Consider the following 22,423-nt stretch of genomic DNA (forward strand, 5'->3'; position numbering starts at 1 on the left):
CTTGCTTTTAAGCAATAGCAGTCTCAAAGTATTTGTTCACACTACCAAACAGCCCTCTGAATCAGGCACCCTGTTCTGCTACTGCTGTTCTCTACTTCAAGTTCTACCTCAAAGCCCATATTCTTCAGCCCCTTACTGACAGTGACTTCCATCCTATTGGATATTCTTTTAATTTATACTGGTGTAACTGTAACTGTACAATGTGTAGAAGTACTCAGGTATAAAATCAAGTATGGATGAGAAGGGAAAGGTTATTTAAAATAGAACCCTCATATATTTCCTTTACAAGTTTTATTTAATCAATTTTCCTTTTGCTGAGTACAGTCAACCCATAGTAATGCACACTGGGAAGGAATCTTGTGCCTCACATGTGTGTTTTTCTTCATTCTTAGCTGTTCACTGCCTTACTAAAGTGGTAACTTTGGTTAATCATGATTCTTAATAGGTATATGTTTAAAGAGGAAGTAAATATGAATTTGCAAATTTTTGTACAAGCTAACAAAGGAGCATACACTGAAATTATGACAGATACCATTTTATCATCTGTATTCTTTTTGTAGCCTCCGAAGCTCTCTTTACTAGCAGACATGATACAAAGGCAGACTTAAGAAAGGTCCATTGTCAAACTGGCATTCCTTTTTCCTCTACAAATTAAAGCAGCAAATTAATGACTGTTTGTCTGAACTTCTCATGTCACATTAACAGTTTGAAAGCTTTCTTCCTATTAATAAGGCTTGGAATAAATCAGATGCTGCCTATCAAGTCTGCAAGAGGTTAAAATTGAGAACTGAGCTTTTTATTCTGCTTAGAAAAATAATTTATATGTGCAGATGGAGTAACTAAATTTGTGACAAAGCTTCATTAATCCCTGACTTTCACTGTTGTGGAGAGATTCTGGCCTTGGAGAAGGCAGGTGCAAAGGCATCAAAATCAGCAAGGCAATTATTTCTGTCTTCTGGAGGACTTGTCAACAGCCTTCAGTCTTGAGTGAGTTCACTAAAAGGGTAGCTCCTGAATGCCTGCATGTAAGAGATGCTGAGGTGCTTAAAACAAGCTCCACAACTGGGAGAAGTCTCTGACTCCAGCTCTTAATCCATAATAACAAGGAAATTTTGATACCGTGGTGTTGTTTCTTGTATTTGGTTCTTCAACTTCAAAGGTGATGACCATCACTTTGATGCAAAGCCCCTGTCCAAGCCAAATACTCAAGTTTTCTGCTTCAATTTCCAAATAGAATTCAGCTTAAAAAAAAAAAAAAAAAACAGATAAAGAACAGATAAAGAACAAGAGATCTTCAGGGGTCAATTTATACTATTGCTATAAACAAAATATAGTTCATAAAAAGAAAGGCATGTAGAGGCAGCCACTCAACAGTAATGAATCTGAATTTCTGTATTTCCATGATAATTTGAGACACTTTTTTTACTTTGAAATAAATAGTTTCTAGGTGGAATGTACATTGTTAATTAAGAATACTATTATTCTGCTTTCTTGCAACTGTCTTGCAGGGCAGGTAGGAGAATGTGCTCATAGGTCTGAGTTAAAGCCAAGTGGTTTCAGAACTTGTGAAAAAATATATGGTGGTTTGTTTTGGTTTTGGGTTCTTTTTTTTTTTTTTCCCAGAGTAGATATTATAAACACTTTTCAGAAGGATAATAGGAATATAAATCAAAGCATAAATTTGGAAGTAAGAAAACCAAGTAAGAATAAGATAGTCCTTAAAATGAAAGATACGTAAATTGCTTATAGTTATTTTATTTAAAACCTACTGTCTAGAGGCTGACTTTAGAAAGATGCATGGGTTTAGACATCTATAAAATATACATTATTAGCTTTTCTCAATGATTAAGGAAATGAATCATTTTAAAAAGGCCATTTCTACTAGACATAATGTGGTTTTATTTTGTGTTCTCAGTGCAAGCCTGTGGTCAAACTCAGTGAAGTATTAATGCTCTCTTTATTTACTTTTATTGAATATTTAACTGTTCTCTTTAGCATGGGGCTGATTTCTGTCCTTTAACAGCCTCCATCTCTTAAAATCTTAGGACAAAAGATACAAAGTGTTCCCTGAAGCTTGACTTATTTCAGATGTAGTTATGAGTGTGAGCCAAGTCAATATAAAACTAAACATTCAGTGGAGTAACGCAGTGCTTTTAGTTTAAAAGTGTCGTCTTTTGAAATAAATCTGAAAAAGTGGAAACCTGATCAAGTTCTTCAACTATTTATTTTTAAAAGAAATGGATTTTCCTGAGAAAGCCAATGAAGCCATGTCAGCCATATCACCATCCTTAGGAGGAGACTCGAAGACAGTTTCCACCTCCAAATGCTGTTGAAGCTTGCTTTCTATTCATTGGTAAATGTCTCTGTTAGGTTTCACCCAGTAGTTGGTGGTTTTCTTTGGTGTTTTTTGGGGTTTACTTTGATGTTTGTTGGCTTGCTTTTTCTTAGAAGGAATGTCAGGGAAAGAAATCCCAGAAAGAGGTGATTGTCTAGAAGAACAAAAATAAGTATAGCCGTGCGTGGTTCGGTTTTTTTTTTTCATCTCTCAAGAGCAGAAATGGGTAGAGATTAAAATTAGATTACAAAAATGTTGCCTTTGGTGAAGAGAGATTTTTTTATGAGCTTTAGTTTCTGGTGCATAAGAATGAGCTTTATAAATCAACAACTGATCTCCCTACTGAAAAGCTCAAAGGCTAAGAGTGGGAGCACAGAAAGAACGTGCTGTGGCACCAGAAGGAAGAAATGGAGCAAACAGCCTGATAAAATGATGGTGGTTTTATGAACTAGGTGCTAGAAGGAAGAAAAGTAAAAATAAGCACAAACCCACCTGAGGATCTCCATGAACTAGTCCTGTGGGTTTTTAACCTAGTACAATATACTAAATAGTACAACTCCACACTTTTACCTTTCTGGACTTCAGATCAGTTGAGGTAGTTTTCAGTTTATCACCTTTCTTTGCTATTTAATAGTCTTTAACTTCCATATTTTGCTTTACATACCAGTCCATGGGAAGACATCTGTGCTGTCAGAGACTGCTCTGAATGCTCACACTAGTGCAAAGCTAACATCTTTAGTTAAACCTCATGTTAAAAAATGGCCTCTGACTTCTTCTGTTTGATTGGTTTTTGTTTGGTTGTCATTTTCTCAGAGAGGGAGCAGGGTTGAATTGGAGTGACTTCCTGTCTCACGTGTGTGCATTGGAAGTCTGTTTTTTATCATGTCTTAGTGATCCACAAATTGCTATGCCCCTGGGGGAGAAAATTACATTAAGACATGTTCACCTGTAAAACAGCAGTGGGGACTTCAAGGGGCTGGTCCATGAAAAGACATGGACAGCAAATCCATAGGTATTGGATGAAAGCATTTTGTCAGTCTTCCATTTGGAAGAATGCAGTCCAGTTTGCAAAACCTTATATTGGTTTGGAAATATTGTAGGCAGACAGTGATTGGGAAAGGTTGACAGGAGGTTGGTATCCCAGCTCAATTCTTGGGAAACTTTCTAAATCACCTTCTAAATTATTCCAATATCAGCCATTCCCAGAGCTATAGGCTGTGTAATGCCATCTTTTTGGCTTTTGTGGGGAAAAAAAAAAAAATCAGATGGAAAGTGTGGTTTGCTCTGTGGTGGTCCAGCAGAAAGATTCACTGCAGCTCCTGGTGGAGCAGAAAGTCAACAAGAAGGCAAGCTCTAGTTCAAGACAGTTCCCTTCAACATTTTGAGGAAGGAGCCATGGCCTCTGGGTGCCTTGTCACAGAGCAGTCCCAGCTGCAGCACAGATGAAGCAGGAGCCAGGGAGCTCTCCTCTGCGTTTCAATCAGGGGATACCTGACATGGCCTGGTCCTGTAAGGATCTTTGCTTACATGCAGCATTACTGCTTGCTGGGGTGTTTGCAAGCTTGTCTGACTAGTTGTGTATGTGTGGGGCTAAATTTTGAAAATCCAGAATGGTTTTCCTGTATTTCCTTTGTGAAGGAAAGGAGTGATTTTCCTTTATGATCTCTATCTTGCAGTTTTTGCCCACACTTGTGAGCACATATCTATAAGAAAGAAGTGATGTAGATAATATTTGATGTAATTTTCCATTAAATGAAAGGAATGGTTTTCCTTTATGATCTGTATCTTGCAGTTTTTGCCCACACTTGTGGGCCAATATCTATTAGAAAGAAGTGATGTAGATAATTTTTTTAATGTAATTTTTCATTATATGACTTGGGTTTTTTTGACAAAAAGCCTTTTTACTTTTTTGCTTACTACTGCACATGGAAAAAGCTTGCATGCTGGCACTACAGCTGCTTTACTTGCTTTAGATTGTCTTGCATTTAGGCCATTTAAAGGTCTGAGTGTGAACAATAGAAATAGTTATGACAAATTGTCAAGCTCTTCCAAAGATTCAAAAGTTCTGGAGTTGCTGCCAATGACAGATGATTTGTCCTTGCTCATCACTTGTCATCTTGGCAGCATTTTTGTGCTCTCTGCTAAATCTCCCTCGGTGTGTAGTAGAATTCTTTAGAAAAAGAAAATTAGTTTCTGTTTCATCTGTGCTCGTGCTCATCAGTTCAATAGAGCCCGTGTTTCACTAAGTGGAACACCTTCCTCATGAAGCATGAGTTTGATTTATTTTAATAGGGTGTTGGGAGAACTGCTGGAGCTTGACATGAACATATTTCTAAAGTTACAAAGATGTTAAGAGTGATCTTTTGTATCTCTTGCTGTGGATTTCTGTGACTGTGCATGAATAGCACTGCATACTTGCCAGGCTGTATCCTTTACTGCAACTAATAAATCCTTTGCAAGGATTTATACAACTAATGGTAATGTTTTCATGTACTCAAGTGTGAACTCTCTGTGTCTGAGAAGGGGCAGAGTGAGTAGAGAGTTATTTTCTTTTTCAGCTTTTCCATAATTTCATAAGGTCTGTTTCAGAGCTAGCATGCTAACTTGCTGCTTTGAATTTTAGTAATGGAGAATTATGTGATATGGCATTATAAATAATTGAATAACAACAGTCTACAGATGAAAAAAATGCTGAATTCAGAAAAGTAGTTTCCTGAAGGAGTTGGCTGTCCTCTGCTTGTCCTGACACTGATTTAGTTGTCTGACACAGCAGGGGGTCAGTGGCAAGAGGCATTAAACTTAAACATGTTCCTTCTGTTCACCCTGGAGTTCTGCTTACTCAATGCAATAGCAGAGGTGGCACCTCCAAAGCACAAAGTGCTTTTTTGGGGTGGGGGATTCTTTCAAATATTTTCCTTTTTAGTAAATAAATAGAGTCTGAACAGCAGAACAGTCAATACAGAATTAATAAATTTTGCTTCCTTTAGCTACTGGTAGACCCATTCATCACAGTTAAGAAAGCAACTTATATTTAGAAGCTCAAAAGCAGCTGTCTTGGGTTAAAGTGTCTAACTCCAAAAGTGGCTTGAATGCCTAAAGGAGCAGTAAGAACAGGGTAGGGATATATGATATTTTGTCCTAATGCTCTCCTGGCTAGCAGCTCTGCTTAGCTTCAGAGAGATTTTTGTATTGACCTATAGCTTTGTATGTTGATTAACCCACAGCTTGTATGATTTCCTTTAGAGGATGTGTGAAATGAGAATTTGTCAAATGGGTACATGGTCTTCTTTGTTTTAGAAAGTGTCAACTTTCCTCCATTTAATATCTGTGTAGAACTTTGGTGTTCACCCCTCATTATGAATGCACACTCCAGTTTTTCTGTTTTAGCTTAAGAGGTGAGCTGCATAAACAATAGGTTCACCTGCCTTCTGTCTTGTATGGAAATTTCCAATCTGTCCCTTACCTTTTGGGAGGGAAAGCACTGGTTCCTGTCACAGAGCCAGCAGAACCAGTGATGAATCTGAAACTTGCATTGTATTCAAATGCTTGAAGTCTTGAAGCCCCAACCTCCTACACTCCCCAATCAAGTTGTTTTATTGCTTCTAAAATACAGGATTTCAGATTTCTTTTTCATTACTGCCCTTATGCACTTGCAAGCATTATTCTCTACATTCATTTTTCCCTAGCACAGAGCACAAGTTCATGCCAGCTCACTTGATATGCATGCAGATATGAATTTCAACCAGAAAAAGATCATCACTCAGATAAAAAGATACTTGTTTTACAATTCTGAGCATATTAAACATAGAAACCTGCTGCAAAACTGCCTTTACTAATTCTGCTGTTTGTGCTTTTTAGGTAATGGTCAATTTTAAGCAGACCTAGCTGTGCTCTTTTTGGTTTTTATTTCACTTCACTCTTATTTGTTATCATCCCTTCTATGTGAAAATGCAATGGCTTTTTAAAGTAAAGAGAATGGCAAATACAGGAGATAGTCAAGGGCATTCTGGAACATTGTGTCGTGGCTGTAAAGGCCTGCTGTGTGCAAGTAATGACTGCTCTACTGATGAATAATTGGATCTAGGTTGTGTTACTGCTGACTTTAGACAGTTTGGGGGTTTTTAAAACTGATTTATTGTAGTCTTCTACTTGCAGACTAGTGCTTAATAGCTGCTGATGGAGGTAATCTTCTGATGGTAAGGTTATGCATATGATTACTCTTAGAATTTGAAGAAAACTTTAGGATTGAGAAACTTTTTCCCTCAAGCATCAAAACTGAAGATGTGCATAGCATTTCATTTATTTATTTTTTGTAAAACAGTGGATGTGCCAGTGCATTTATCCATACTGAAAAACATAAGGAGCACAATAATTGCAAAATCTGGGGAGGTTATTGATGATGATGATATTATAGTGTCCTGCAATTCCTACAGACAGAATGTGCCCTGCCAACCTTTAGGTCAATTAAATGGGCATTAAAGGCCTTGCTGGCAGAAGAGAAGTTAAGAAGGGAGAGACTGAGATGCAGCGTTTTGGTGCTGCTGAAATGAACAGCTCTTTTGTGAGACATAAGGGTAAATGACCCAGGAATGAAAATAAGGCCTTGAAATCTCTGCCTAATGCTGAGTCCCAGTTCAGATGTAAATCTATCCTAAAAATCATGCAACTTTCTCAGGGCATTATCAGTCATCTTTTTAAGTGACTGTCAATACCAGAACAAGCTTTGGGTAGATGGGCTGAGGAAAATGCCAAAAAGCAGCTTCTAGCAGACTGAAAGGTAAAGTGTATTTTTAAATCAGTGGCTATTTGCAGCCCATCTAAACTTAGAATATGTTAGTTTGAGTGTCTCTGAGTGCACTACAAGTTCCAGTTGGACATGGGATTTTTGAAGATGTTTTTAGTATTCAGTAGATTCATGAATGCATCGACTTTAATGGATAAAACGCGATCCTGCTGCTCAGGAGTTTCAACTGTAACTAAAAAAATGGGTTAATTTCTTCTTGTTGTTTGAAAATTGTGAATAAATCTGTCGCAGGTACCCTGAGCTGTTTAAAATAATGTGAGTGACTTGTGATACCAGTCAGCATCTACCAGTGACTAGCTTAAGTGGTCTGTGAGCTTTACATAATAAAACCAGTGACTCTTAGGACCATATTCAGTTGAAAAGTCGTTCTCTGACTGAAATATGAGAATCTGGGCAAAGTAGGTACTCCAAAGCAAATACTTATTAAGCAACTAAATGAACTGAAACAAAAATGAGAGATACAATACATGAAAATCTGATCAGCTGAAGCTTCAGGCACAAAGAAGTTATCTCTGCCACTTGTAACACATTAATAATAAGTGAACAGAAAATATTAATTTTCATTTTGTAGATTCCCTAAATCTGAATTTTTGGTTGACTGCTATTTGGAAGCAGAAAAAAGCATAGGAGCCCTTTGTGAAACACACTTATTGTCATTTTTCTACCACCACTGTGAGACTTGACTTCAGGGTGCCACTGGCAGATTGCCTTGGAGCCACAGGAACCTTAGGAGACCTCATCTTGAGCAGAGCAGTTACAGCAGGGCAGACACTCCCGGAAGGACATCCCAGAGCCAAAAGTTAGGAAGGACAAGGTTGCTAGGAACCTGACATGAAATCAGAAAACATGCTGACTGTGCTGCCTTTTTTTCAATATTTTTTTTTGTATTTAATTCAGCTTGCTTTCAGTAAAACTGTATGTAGATTGACTAGCAGAATTGTTCCTGCTTTAGTAAGGCTTTGGTTTGTTCTGTTTTGTGGAAAAATTAAATGACAGCTTATGTTGTAAATGGGATAAACTTTCTATGCTTTGGAAGTTTATATAAGGAGCAAATGCTCCATTGAGAATTTTGTTACTACTCTGTCCTCTTTTGACCTTTCTTGGTTCCTGGGTGTGCTTGTATTCTGACTGGTTTGTTATGAGCAATCTGATCAGAACAACTATGTTTCAGTTCAAGCATCCTGGCTCAGTCTGTTGTGCTGCCTCCTATCACAGTTATTCAGTTTCTTTCCTATTCTTTTATACCTGTGGTGGGAACACCCACAGAGGAGAATGCAAGAAAATGTCAAAGCAGCACACCAAAATATCGTGTTGGTTTTAACTATTGAGCACATAAATTAACGACCCTGATTCTTGCTAATGCTATTGAAGTTTTCCAGAGAATTGGAGTTTTCCATTAGCAGCCATGGCTGCTAATCCCCCTCATTTCTTATCAGTGCTGTGAGAGTTTCAAATGAGGAATCAGTCATACACTGCTGCTCCTGATTTTTCCTCACCCAAGTCTCTCCAGATCAGAATTTCCAATCTTGCCTCAGCATTCTGCTAAACAAGCAGTGACCCCAGTTCTAATAGCCTCTGAATTAATAATGAGGGTTATCAGTGTGAGTTTTTTTGATGCTCTTAAGATTTGTGGCCAGTTAAATTGTTCTGCTTTGGACATGGCACAGTATAAATTGCCACCATCCTTGGCAAGTGCTATTTCTGTTGGTTGTCATTAAAAGCCAATGGTCCAAGTAATAAGAGGCCAGCACGAGGCATCTAATTGGACACTTAAACACTGTCAACCCCAAGATTTGTTTCTGGTTTTTTTTGGAGTTTTTCTTTTCCTTTGTGTTTTTTTAAGGGTATATTCAATACAGTTTTAAGTATCCAGTAGTTTTGGGTTGTGAATCAAGATGAGCATGGTAACTATACAAATAAAATTGAGTTAATCTGTGTTTAAAACTATTTGCATGGAAATCCTAATTCAGTTTCATGTAGAAAAAAATTTAGGGTGTCCAGCTTTTTCCAGAGTTTGTTTCTGGCCTCCCTTTTGTCAATGATTTCTTTCCTACCTAATGAAAGAAGAACAAGTGTATTTTTATCCTCTTCATTTGCACTGGGAAGTGGATTGAAAAGTGACTTGCCACAAAAGTGTAATGGATTCAAGGAGGGACAGAACTGAGTGTAGATGAGTTAGAAAGCACTTGTTCAGTCCAGCATGAAGGCAGGTCATGGACAAATTTTCAGCAAAGGAGAGGAGAAGATGTATGAGAGGAGGATGAGAGGCCGTCTGTGCATGGAACCTGAGACAGGCTGTAATTCATCATCCCCGTGACAGCCCTCTTTCTCAGGAGAACCCTTTCCTTCCTGCTCTTTGCACTTCTATGAACTCTAGCATTTGTGATGTGGGGGTTTTTGGTTTGGGTTTGGTTTTTTTTTCCTTAATTCAGAGGCTTTCAGAGTAGGTATACACTGGAAAGGCCTTAGAAGAAGGAAATACAGGAATCTTACAAAAGTCACTTGACATTTATTTTCTGCCTTCGTCTCTGTTGCTTCCTCTCAACACACAGTGCTAAAGCAAAAATGTTTTCATTTTTCTCCTCAGTCAACTGAAACATATTCTTTCCTGTGATGCTGGCAATGAAATGTATTTCCAAGTTTAATTGGCAAGTCAAACAATGACACAAATGCTTCTGCAGCATGGTGCTAAAGGTTCTCTATCCTCAGTTCAATAGCAAAAGTTCTAGAGAGCGTGTGCTTTGGGTTTGGTCATTTGCAGAGAGCATCTATTTAATTTTGTTTTTTTTCTGGCTTTCACAGGCAAGCTGACTGATAGCTGGTTTGTTCTCTGTTTCAGGTCGTGGAGACTAATTTGGTTGCTTTTGACTGTCACTGGATCATTATAAATGAGGTAACTGTCAAGTGAACATTATTGTGAACCATGAATCCTGTTTTCAGCCTCACTGACAATATTCATGCTGATTCTCACTTTGCCAACAGGAAGCAGTAGCTATGACAAAGTTCAAGCACGCTGAGGGAGTAGATGTTGCTTAATAAAAGCAGAATGACAGGTTCTTGGATTTTGCTGTTTTTTCTTGCCTGTTTTAAATGGAAGTCCCTCTATGAAGAAATGGAAAATAAACTGTAAAAAAAACCTCTTTATTTCTAAATATCTCTAGAGTTCACAATTGAACTCTCATTTTCACAGGATTTTTAAGGCCTTTTTTTAATATGTAATCTTTTGTGGTGGAGTCCTTGCATTTAGTTTATACTTTTATGATTTTTTTTCTTAAAAATAAAAATAATAATAATAAAAATAAAATCCCATATTTCCCTTTCCTTTATGAACTCTCCAAATGTCCTGGCATGGTTGATATCCAAACCTGTTGATATTAGTGGGAGGCTCTTTGGTAGACTTCTGGATTAGGTCATATATAAATGTTCATAAAGGGAAAACAGTGAGTTAAATTGAGATTCTGCTTTTACAGTGTGAAATAACGTCTCCCATGAAAGCTTGTCAGCTGAAATATGACAAGTCAATGTGTGAAGCAGTTTTGTGTACAAAGTATTGAACACTGCAGTTCAGGTTTGACAGCATTCAGGTTTTTGAAAAATAATTTAGGTCGAAAACAGCTGGATTCCCTGAGTAGATGACTACCTCCTAACATGTTAATCATGCAACTCCTGTATATTCTCAGGATAAAAGACTGCATGGAAATTCCATGTCATACTACCTGGATTTACTGTCCACTTCTGTTTTCATACTTAATTATTGGATTTCCATTAGTATGATGTGCTAAACTGGTGGATTTTTAGCCTGGGTTTTTTTGCAGAAAAATGTCTCTGGAAATGCTGTGCAAACAAACAAGTCCAGCATAACCATTAGTTTGGGCCCTGCCTTGCTCCTGACCAGTGCTGTGTGTATTTTCCAGCACTGAATGGGGCTTTGCTGGCAGAGAACTCAGCTCTAATCTGCAGGTGGTCATGTGAACAACATACATATTTTCTTTTTCATGTCTGATTAAACTAAAATTCACTTCAGAGTTAAAACTGAGTGTTTTAAGAAGAGTATCAACTGAATCTAAAGCCATCCTCTGTAATCAGTAGATGGGACAGCAGTTTCTTAGACAAAGCTCAGATTTTGGCTTGCTGTTCAAGTTAAAGACACTGCCATTGACTCTTTTGTTTTAAATGTTACATGCTTTCTAAAAGACCTAAAAAGGTGCTTGCTTTTAGCTATTTCAGCTCCTTCACCCTCAAAAAAAACCAAAACAAGACTGAGGATCCATTCCTAGAATATATGCTTTCTCTTTGCTTTTTATTCAGAAATTAGTGTCTCCATGGGAAAAAAGAAAATGTGCTTTTTAAGCATTGCTATTTGCACATTGCAGCAGATGAAATGGCAGAGCAATCAAAGTGGTTACCACTTAGCTTCCTTCTCCACTCCAAAACTCTTTCTTTGGGCTGCAGTCCCAGCAGCAGGAAAAGCTGAATGAACTGCAGAGAGAAATGTACATCATCCCTTCTTAGTCTTGTATATGAAAAGGAAGAAAGCTGTGATTAAGATCGTTCCAACAAACTGCTCTAAACCATCGTCATTAGAGTCTCTGCATCTCTTTCAGTAATTCCTCTTTTCTCTGTCAGAGAAAGTGAATATGTTTAGTGCTACCTCAGCTTAATCTGCTTCTGAACCTAAATCCATATTAGGTACTTAGGTAGCTTTCAAGCTCTGTTTGCTTTAAAATGCAAATAATTTCAATATTATGTGGATGCAGAAATCATATTAGCAATAAATAAGATCGGTAGATCATACTACAGCAAGGGTTCTGCTTTGCACAATTTTTCCCTATCACTATCTTCAAATTAGAGGAGAAATCTACATGTTTCCTGAGTGTTTGATGCTGGGTAATTGCTTGTTGCAATGTTTTGCCAGTTCAGTAACGAGATTGCAATGCCTCTGTTTGGCAGTGCAGGATTTGGAAATGCAGAGATTTGTGGCCTCCTTTCTGTGTGGTACACAAACCAGCTATCTTTATGTCCCAGTCTATCCGAGGTGCTCATCCATCACCTGTTGATGGCCACAGTGCCTCCATATGACTGACTGGGAGATGATCTCAGAGCTCTGCCCATTTTCTTGCTTCTGTGAATCTTTTGTCACAGCTTAGACATCTGTGCTTGAGTGCCTGTATTGGGTAAATGACACTGTCAAATAAGTAACGGTAACACTGCTTCTCTGGCCTCCTAATTTGAAATTCTAAAATGATCTATGGCAGTGAAAATATGTTGTTCTGCAAATTATGCACCAGATTCAAATAATTCCTTGCCTTGAGATACCAAAAAAAGTTGGGATTGTCTTTCCTTTTCCATCACTGTGCTAATGGAATACAACTTCTTACCAACTATAGTAATACAGAAGCAAATACCACCTTCAGTTTTGTGATCAGAAATCTGTTTGGGCTTTGTGAGGTAACATCTGCTATTTTAATTGCTCACTTTAAATGCTATAATGCCTGCAAAGAGTTCCTTATTTTTTATTGTCTCATTACTTGCTACTTTATGCAATACAGCAAATTTTCTTGAAGAGCATGTATCATAATGTAAGTGTGGGAGGAAGGGGTTTGTTCCTATAAAATGAAAGAGTTCATAATTTGCTAAAACATAATGCATTGTGTTAGACCATAGCAAATAATGCAAATCTCTTTTGATCAGTATAGTCAGCTGAGAAAATGCTCTCCAAATAAATATTCCCATTTCTTCAGGGCCTTAAAGCAGATGTTGCAGTTCTTTATTTAAAATTTGCAGGAGTCATAGATTTGAATGTAGTCATGATCAAATATGCCTTAACAAAATGTGAGAATGGATTTCTCACACTCTCTCTCCCTCTGTCTATCTGTCTTTGCTTGCTTCATTTCCTCTGCACAGCAGTAAATACAGCTTTAAAGTTCCAGGATAAAAAATGATATTTCTTTCATCACCCTTAGTTCACAACTGTACAGTAAACTTAGATTTAATTTAGTGGAGCCAAAGAAGGGGCATTTTTATGATTTTCATCACTTTATCTTGCTCTTTTTAAATGCAAGAAATGTCTTTTTTTTTTTTTTTTTTTTTCCATTTTAAACCAGGTCTCTCTCAAGCATTTTCCTCTGTTAAAACATTCAGGGTTACCTTACTTTATCTTTCTATACCTAAGGCTGACACCAGTTCTTTATTGCTATTGTTTACTCAAGGACAGCCCCAAACACTTTCCACAGCTTAGAGTTGGAGTACAGAGGTGAAAATAGCAATGCTGCTTTATAAAGTATTGTTTGGATTTCATCTGCTGTAATGTGGTCAGTGAAGACCAGATCTGTTGGACTCAGAATGGAAGGACTGCACAGGAAAGCTGATTTCTGAAAGGTTGGCTTGGTTGGCCTTTGAAACAAAGACTAAAAGAGGATGTGCTCTGTTTATAAACACTTTCAGAATGTGAATAAATGCATCATTGTCAAGAGCCAAAGGAGGAGGTTGACACCAGAACAAATGAGTTTAATTTGTGCGTGAGTAAACTGAGGTCAAAAATTGTTAAAATGTTTCTAATTACCAGAGGCACCAGAGTCTGGAAAAACTCCTGCTTGATGAAAGAATTAAAAAAACCTCCAGACTCTTTTAAAGACCAGTTTGTGGGAAAAGGTCCAACAGGTTTGCCCAGCATAGCACAAGAGTGGATTTGGGGACCTACAAGGTTGTATTCAAAGGCTGTATTCTTTTTGATGAAGACTCTTTCCTCGGAGAGGGCTTGTCCTTGGCCTATGTATTCATCTTGTTCATCATGTTTCAAGCCCAGTGCATTCCACCATGAGTAGGAGTGTAGAGCATAACCATGTTTCAAGCTCAAGCAGTTAGATCAGATCCTATAATCACAGCTCAGTTCCAGCAGCTCATTTATATTCATCATTTTCCTATGGATAATGACTGATGATAGCATTAGAGCTTCACTTGAACCCTTACATTTTCCCCTGGGTTGGTGGGTCTGTGTGGAATGGCACCCTCCTTGGAACAGGTGGGCAAACAAGTTGCCAGCTCCTGGCATTAGTGAGAGTTAATGCACAGATGGAGAGAACCCTGCTTTATACAAGATCTTGGATTATTTTTTTCTCTGTGAAAGCTAAAAATTAGTTTCTCCTTGTCCTTTCAGGTTTTATTCATCCTTTTCTGCAAAGCCTAAAAAACAAAGATACATAGGAGCAAGCTATGATGCAGTTCAAAATCTGCTTTTCCTTCTCTTGGAGGTTCATCCAGCCATGCCTTTGGCTCAACTTCTCTTTAGAAAGTGCTGAGGAGTTTGGGAAGGGCACAAATGTTCTCTGGCATGGGCAGTGGCAGCCTAGAGGCCTTAAGCCACCCTTTCCTCCTCTGCTGACTTTTGGATAAGGAAGAAACACTCTCCTCTCTGAGTGTCAGTATTTTCTGTGATGAAGTCTTGGCATGCACTGGAAAATAGTGTGTGTCCACTTTATTATAAATGCTGGGACCATCTTCTTGGCCCAAAGTTAAGATGTTTTCATAAGAAAGGGTATTTTTGCCTTTGTTTGGTGCTTAATACAGGAGCATGTAAATAAATTGTTCCCCTCCATGTGTCTCACTGCTGATACAATTGCTCTGTGGTAAATAGTAAGTCTCTCTCTGGGCTGCTTATCTTAAAATAATGGGACAAATATTAGATGTCCAGTATGTAGTCTTGATTCTGCTTGGAATTCCCCTTGGAATCTTGCCTTATATGTCAAGATGGTGCTCTTCAGTTCTTGTTTCCTAATTAATCTGTAAAGAATTGTTAATTTAGATCCGCATTTATTCCTTATTTATTTGCCTGCTTAGATGAAATGTACATCTGATTTTATCTTGATTCCCTTTGTGATCATACAGTCTCCCCTGAATTCCAAGTTCAGACCAGCAAAAGAAAGGCTTGGAACTATAAATTGAATTTTTGATGTAAAAACAAAAAACAAACAAACAAACAAAAAAGAAAAATGAAATAAACAAAAAAAACACACAAGGAAAAAAAAAAAGAAAAACAACCTCATATAACCTAGCCTAAATTTATTCAGGGGCCAACTCAGTTCAACTTGGCCAACTTTCTAATTTTTTTGACATTTGACGCTTGTATAACATTTCCTCTGCCGCCTTTATATCGTTACACTGTATCCTCCTTTGAAGTGCAAATGAAAATTGTTTCCTCTCATACAATAGTTGCTTTATATAGTTTTCTTAAGTCAGATCCAAAATTCAAGAATGAGAGATGATATTGGAGAGTCATTATATAAAAGGCTTGTCACTCAGTCAATGCCAAGTATTTAAAAAATGACAGAGAAATACATAGCAATGACTAACGTTGAATTTGGGGGTGCATGGCATTGCTTTGTTGTCAATCTAAAATCTGGATTTATGGTATAATCAGCATTTAAAATAATAGCTGTCACTAATCTAGAGATGTATATACCTCCTTGGCTACCACACAAAAATGGCCTTGGTGTTTCAATTCTGTTATTATTTCCCAGGTGATGTGTAATGACATGAGGCAGTAACCTAGAGGTTAAAATGAGAACATTCTATTCAAAATGTGCCAAAAAGTGCTGAATACAGAAAACATAAATGCACTTTTATGGCAGGAAAGATGAATGCTTGAGGATTTGGAAGTCAAAATCTCTTTTAAAGCAGTATTTATATACTATAATGTGGCCATCCAGGTGTCTGTTTTTACATTATTAGAGCGAGTCTAATAATCTTGCTGTTACAGTTTGGGCATACTTTGTAATGAAACCAGGCAAAGTTTTTTAAATCCTCTGAGAAACTATATAATTTAAAATTAGGATTAAAAGTTTCTTGAGCTCTCCTTTATGGTTATATTGAAAGTATTAAAAAATAGATATATGTATTTTGCTAAAACAGCATTATATATTTTTTTTTACCTCACAGCTAGTGAAATGATACAGGCTAAATGAAGAGACTGCATCTTAAGCTGAGATAAGCCATTATCTGTGACACATTAAGAATTAATTGACCAGAAATGCAAGATATGACACTGAACACAGCTGGTGCTGTTATTTCTCTTTGCAGAAAAAACCCTGTATTTCATAAAGAACAATAATAACAGATGAATTCAGAAACTATGATAATCTCTGAAGGCAAATAAAATACTTTTACGGTAGTCAAGAGAGTAGAAGTTAGAATTTACATCTCACATTTCTTTCAAAATTTAAGGGAAATAAACAAATACCAGTATGTCCAAAGTAGTTCCTTCAAAATAATGAAAGGATACTGGAACAGCAAAATCAAAATAACTGGGGTGGTTGTCATAACATTCTAAGAGCTGCTTTTTCAAAAAGCTTGGCTTCATTTCCCCAAGAAAGATTCTGTAATTTGAGATCAAGTCTATCCTGGTGTCTCCTGAATTCTTCAATATGATTATAGATCAGGAAGCTAAGATAGGAAGAGATGATGGCATTTCATTACAGGTACTAGTAATGCAGATGTGCCGTCTCCTTTGAAAAATGACAAAGCTATAAATACACAAATGAGAATCAAAAATATTCAATAAACTGTGGCTGCATGCAAAGGAATATTAACTGCAGGCTGCCAACAGGAGCCACTTGATCCACCTCCCTCCCTGGGGGCACATCCACAGTTTTAAATGTCTGGAAAGTTTGGGGCATCAGCCTCTGTAATTAAGACAGATCATGGACAGGCAGTTCAGCATGATGAGAAAGAGATCCTGGTTAAGACGGTACAAATTTTACATTATTTCTACAATTTTACAGGAAAATACAGACACAGAATTATCTTGAAAGCTACCAGCTATTTGAATCACCAGGAAAAAAACATGTTTAACTAAAGTTCAAGTCCTTATGTGAAGGTTGGACTCAGTTGCTGTTTCTTGGGAGCCCGTGTTCCTCTTATTCAACTTCCCTGAGGGACCCATAACTCAACAGTGTAAAACACCATGTTCCCAAGCTGCCAGAATTTATGCTATGTAAAAAATGTTTTTCTGGTTTCCCTAACCCGTCTTAAAGTTAATGCTTCAAGCTTAATATTGGTGGATTTACTTAGTTATTTTTTCTTTTAAGTATTTGTCTGTAGAGCTGAGTGTTCAGCTGTAAGCCTTAATGGGCTTACAGTACCCTATGGAATAAAAATTTGGTTTTAAATTAGGTCTTGCTATAAACAAGCACATCTACACCTAGAATGCTCTTATGCATTTTCTTTGCCCTTTTGGTAAATGATTTCTAACTAGCACATTGTTTATAGGTTCTTGATATTCTGAATGTAGCAAATGAGCACTTAAGGCCTGAAACATTGTCTCCACCTTCCCTGCTCCTAAGCAATGCTTCACTCAAAAATACATCATGCTCTGGCTTGCTACTGATTTATACATTATCTGTCAAGGGTGCTGTGAAACTGTTAAATAGAAGATCAGAAGAGGTAAAAGGAGAGGCAGAGAAAACCCCAAATGAAACAGCTATTAAAATACAAATATTTGGTGAGGTTTGAGCACAGTACACTTTGAACTTTTGCAGTTAAGGGTGGTATTTGAATACCAGCAGTTATTTTAATGCACATGCACCAATTGGTTTTGAGGCTGCGGTGGAGTTTGACAATAGCTGTGTGTCGGTCAGAGGCCTCCTGGTCCACTCAGTTTATTTTTTGTTTATAATTTGATGGTCACGTTTCTGAATTTTGACTCTGATGCAAATCCTCTCCCTTGCCTTATCTTTCAGGAAATAAATGACGTGGACGTGCAGGAGCTGGTGAGAAGGTCAATTGGAAGGTTGACAATCATCCGACAGACGTTTCCAGTCCCCCAAAACATAAGCCAGCGCTGTTTCCGTGGCAACCACAGAATATCTTCATCACTGTGTGATCCTAAGGACCCTTTCTCCCAAAGCATGGAGGTAGCTCATACAGCAGTCTATCCTCACCTGGGATATGTCTTTCTAGATAACTCCGAAGTTTTCCCCCAGGGGCTAACTGTAACTTATTTTTCATGTCCTCTCTGACATGTGGTTAAAGGCTCATGGAATGACAAGGAAATGCCTGGAGTTGGGGAGGGAGTGGATGTGTCTGATGGAGAGCAGCAGCTTGCCTGCTCCACAGCAATAGTGATAAACATCCAGAAAAGCAACCTGGTCTCCACGTAGCAGGATAGTAATTTTGTTGCCCTGCTAAATTTAATTTTTTGTCATCTCACCCAAAAGAACTTCTTCCCTGTACTCAATGTCTCCTGAGCTGCTGTGCTTCTCTGAGCCTCAGATCTGTTGTCAATAAGAAACTCCTAGGAGCACCCAGATCATCTCTTTCATGTGCCTTGGTGTATACATCCAGATCTGTGTCGAAGTTCCAAGGAGGCCTTATTTTCAGTAATCACAAACTACAAGTAAACTATAATAGGTTCCTACCACAGGAATTCAGCAATAGGATCCCTGTCCTCCTGACTTCACATAGTTTTTCCAAGAAACAGTCCTCTGTGTCTCTCATTAGGTTTCACATGACAAAGCTCAGGTAAATCAGGAGTGTGAAATTGAATCAATATGTTGTTTTTATTTTGGGTTTGTTTTCTGTGAACATTTCTGCCGTTGTAGAAGGATGGCTACCTATTATTATTTTTAGCAGTGGAGGGAGGAGCTTATCTGACCCAGCAGCTAAAAGCAGCCACGTCATGATTCTGAAAGAGAAGAATGAGAGAAAACAATGGGAGGAAAATAGGGAGGTCTTCAAGAGTGTCTGTTTAAAATGAAAGTATGTAAGGGACAAAGTGTGGATGGTCTGGTCCTGTTTCAGATTAGTTGTAAGAGCCTTTGTGTCACTAATTTTAGTTCACAGAACAGCCAGCCAGCAATTATTGATGACATGAAAAACTGGCTGTAGCAGAGAACACAGTGATCCTATTTGAGTTCTCAAAGCAAGCAGAGCTGTGTGATGCCCATTGATGCTTAGGATTTATCTACAGACTGTTTCAGAAGTGCAAAAATCCTTTAGGCTGTGCCATGCTGTCATGGCAGCATGGTCCTGGGGGGACTTTGGCAGTCTAGGGAGAGTGTGTTCCAGCTGAGAGTGTGATCACATGCAGGAGTCAGAGAGTGCAGAGAGCAGTTCTCATGAACAGAGCTCCTGACTACAGCAAGGCAGAAAACAAGAGTCACACGTCAGTGGGATGCTTTACATTTTGATTTGTCTTTCTCTTCAACTTCACTGTTATTTTCACTTCAGCAGTTGTGTGAATCCAGGAAAGATAAGTTCTAGAATTCAAAGTTTAGTCTCAGCAAATTGGAAAATTCCATTTAATTTGTTAGGTTGGATCTTACACCTTAACCTCTGTGTCCTGATCTACCTATAGTTTGGAGAGCTACAATGTTCCTACTGGAAGCTTTCCTAGTAATTTGGTTCAAAGGAATGATGGAAGCTGGACTGGTTTAATTGTTCTGTGCAGATGAGTTGCTTTTTTCATGCTTTCCCCGAGCTGGCTGTACTTCATTATTTTAGCTGAGTGAGACAACATTATAAACTGAAAGGAAGGAAAACTCTGACACAATTTCCCCTGTGCCTTCGTATGATGCACAGTCCTTTGAGTAGCTGTGGGGTTTGTTTGCTGCTTCTTTGTTCTACCCAACAATATTATAAATTAGTTTCTAATCCAGTGGGGAGCTGGAACAGTTTATAAATTGAAATTACTAAAGCTTTTTTTTTTAATGACATCGAAGTGTGACTAATCAGAAACATTCTCTGGAAATTATAAGGGTGAATTTCTTTTTTTATTTTTTTCTGAATTACTCCCCCTAAAGTCTGTGTGAATAATTAATTTTTTTTTTCAGCATCTTTATTAAAACACTGAAAAATATTCTGGTGAAAATGTCTCACTGTCTTTGCAACTGGCCTAATTGAAACAAATTCTATAAATTTGCATCATTTTGAAGGCAGAAAGTTAAAAACTGGATTCACAGAAGAATTTAGTACTGTAACCCTTTTGTCTAAAAGCTATGTGCAATATTATAGGTACACATAAAATAAACACTGATAATCCAAATTAATCATTCATCCTTAATCTGATGCTAAGTACCTTTCTTCTACACTCTGGATAAAATAATCACATCTCAATTTGAAGTTCCATTACCAGAAGGTTATGCAGTTAAATACTTCTGGTCATGCAAGCTTCCAGCCCTTAGCCTAACAGACTTAGAATAAATAAGGGATTAGTAATGGACGCCAGGCAGTGCATTAAATGCCCCAGTAAATTTATGTAGGAAATTAATAAAGGTGTAAAGTGACTTTAAATTACAACCCCCTTCTGTTCATCAGGACAGATATTAACGAAGCATACTCCTGGAAGTGACAGGGAAGGGTGATTTTGAGAAACAGGAATTAATTGTAGGGTCTTTATCATTGCATTATCAGTGATTGATTGCAGTAAATGTTAAGCTCAACTATTAGTGAAGGAGTAACAATGCTTAATAACTGCTGAACTCTGTCCTCCTGAGCCCTGTTAGTACTTGATGAAGGCCCAGCTATATTACTCTTAGATTAGTGAGTGCATCCTTCCTCATGAACTGTGACAAATGTCTTCTATTCCCAGGGTGGTAGGTTACAGAAGTTACCTTGAAAGCAATGTCATTTTGTTGGGAAATGATGACTTGGCATCCACAGCTCTTCATGTACCAATTTAGTCTCATTAGTGACCTTATTCCCTCTGCTCTCCACAGGTGGGGTGGCTTTGGTTTTTTTTTTTCCCTTTGGCAAAGGCTTGTATAGAAAGAAGCTTGCCTCACGGCCCAGTGATAATTCCTTCCCTCCCTGCTCCAACAAATGTCCCTCTAGTGCTGACTTCATTGGGGAAACACAGTTTTAGCTCAAATGCTTTGAATTCTTTGTAGGTTTGCAATATGCAGGCAAATCATCCCAGCTGTTTTTGAAATGCTTGATTAACCTGGGCCCAGATCCTCAATCCATGCTTTAATCCTGTCATGTACAGTGATGCCTGGCCTGTGCATCTGAAGAAAGTAGATTTTGTTCCTGGGTGCATACCAAAATAGAAATGTTCACAGCCACAAGAGGAGCTCAAGTAACATTAAAGAAGCACCTTCTTTAGAGGAAAGGCACAGTGGAGGATCATTTAAAGAAAAAGGGCACTAAGGATCAGAGGTTCTGTGCATCTGTGCTACTAACAGAGCAGTTAGTGGATGACACTAGCAAAGCCAGCATAAAGATGGGATTTAAAAAAGGAAATAAAAACATAAAAAGATGTTATGTGGGAAGGACTAATTAGGCAGGAAGGGAGGTTTTTGGGATTTTTTTTTAACTTTTCCCCCTCTTTTAAGGTGATGTGTGAATTTGCCAATCAGTATCTCAGATCTTCAGCATTATTGTGCTTCCTTGCCATATACCCCCTTCCAATAGCTTCAGAGCTTTCCCAGGCTTTGGATGTATTCAGAAAGCAGAATAGGGCTACTAAATTCCCATACTTTCCAATTGTAAGCTTCTTTCTTCTTTTCAAGCTTTAAGCACACTACCTATAGCTGTGTAAAAAACCCTTACAGAGAGCAGCCAACATATTCCACAAATCTGATGAAAATGTCTTTTGGCTTGTCTGTGACTGATGGAGAAAAAAATCCCAGCAACCTTGCCTCAAATTGCCACTGGCTAATTTTCTGTCAGGCACTAGGAATGTTCTACAGAGCCCTTTATCATGCACCTGAGGAAACTCTGTTTCCCTCAATAACTTTAGATGACCAACAGGTTACCTAAAAATAATATTCCCAAAAGTCCTTTTCATTTCTGAACATAATTTTTCTTCATGAGAACCTCTGTTCAGGACAGCTGAGGTTTCTTTTTATGATACTGTCAGTAACTTAAATGTTCCTGCCATCTGAGGACAGAAAAGACTGATGTAAAACTAGATTGTAAATCACTTTTTTTCAGAAATGTTCATGAGTTCTGAGCTTCTATTCTTTTACTTTTAATTGTATCTATCTTTCACATCTGACTTTGCACTGTGTGCATTTAAAGCACGTACATAGAACTAAAACATGGTTAAGTGGAAGGGGCACACAAGTGATTGCTCTTCTTGAATTCCACTGTTTGCTTTTGATCCCAAGCTAGGACTTCATCGCACTGTATGCAGCTATGCTCACAGTGAAACATACACACATGTACTCTGTAAGAGTTTGGTCCTGCAAGGAATTAGCAGCCAATGTCAAACACTCTGACAGAAAACACTATAAATTGCAGAATCAACATGCAATTGCACACGGACAAGAATTTCATTGAGTCTTATTTCA

The 22,423-nt window shown here is 37.9% G+C and overlaps 1 protein-coding gene across 1 annotated transcript in view; it reads left to right on the forward strand.

Annotated features, from left to right (window-relative positions):
* The window catches only part of GRID2 (glutamate ionotropic receptor delta type subunit 2), a 681,202-nt gene that overhangs the window by 452,860 nt on the left and 205,919 nt on the right, over positions 1-22,423 (forward strand). The window contains exons 5-6 of the mRNA XM_059844122.1: positions 9,979-10,032; positions 17,873-18,046. Coding sequence (XP_059700105.1) covers positions 9,979-10,032; positions 17,873-18,046 — 228 coding nt within the window. The remainder of the gene's footprint in view (positions 1-9,978; positions 10,033-17,872; positions 18,047-22,423) is intronic.

Source organism: Haemorhous mexicanus, chromosome 4, assembly GCF_027477595.1.
Source record: "Haemorhous mexicanus isolate bHaeMex1 chromosome 4, bHaeMex1.pri, whole genome shotgun sequence".
Classification (NCBI taxonomy): Eukaryota; Metazoa; Chordata; class Aves; order Passeriformes; family Fringillidae; genus Haemorhous; species Haemorhous mexicanus.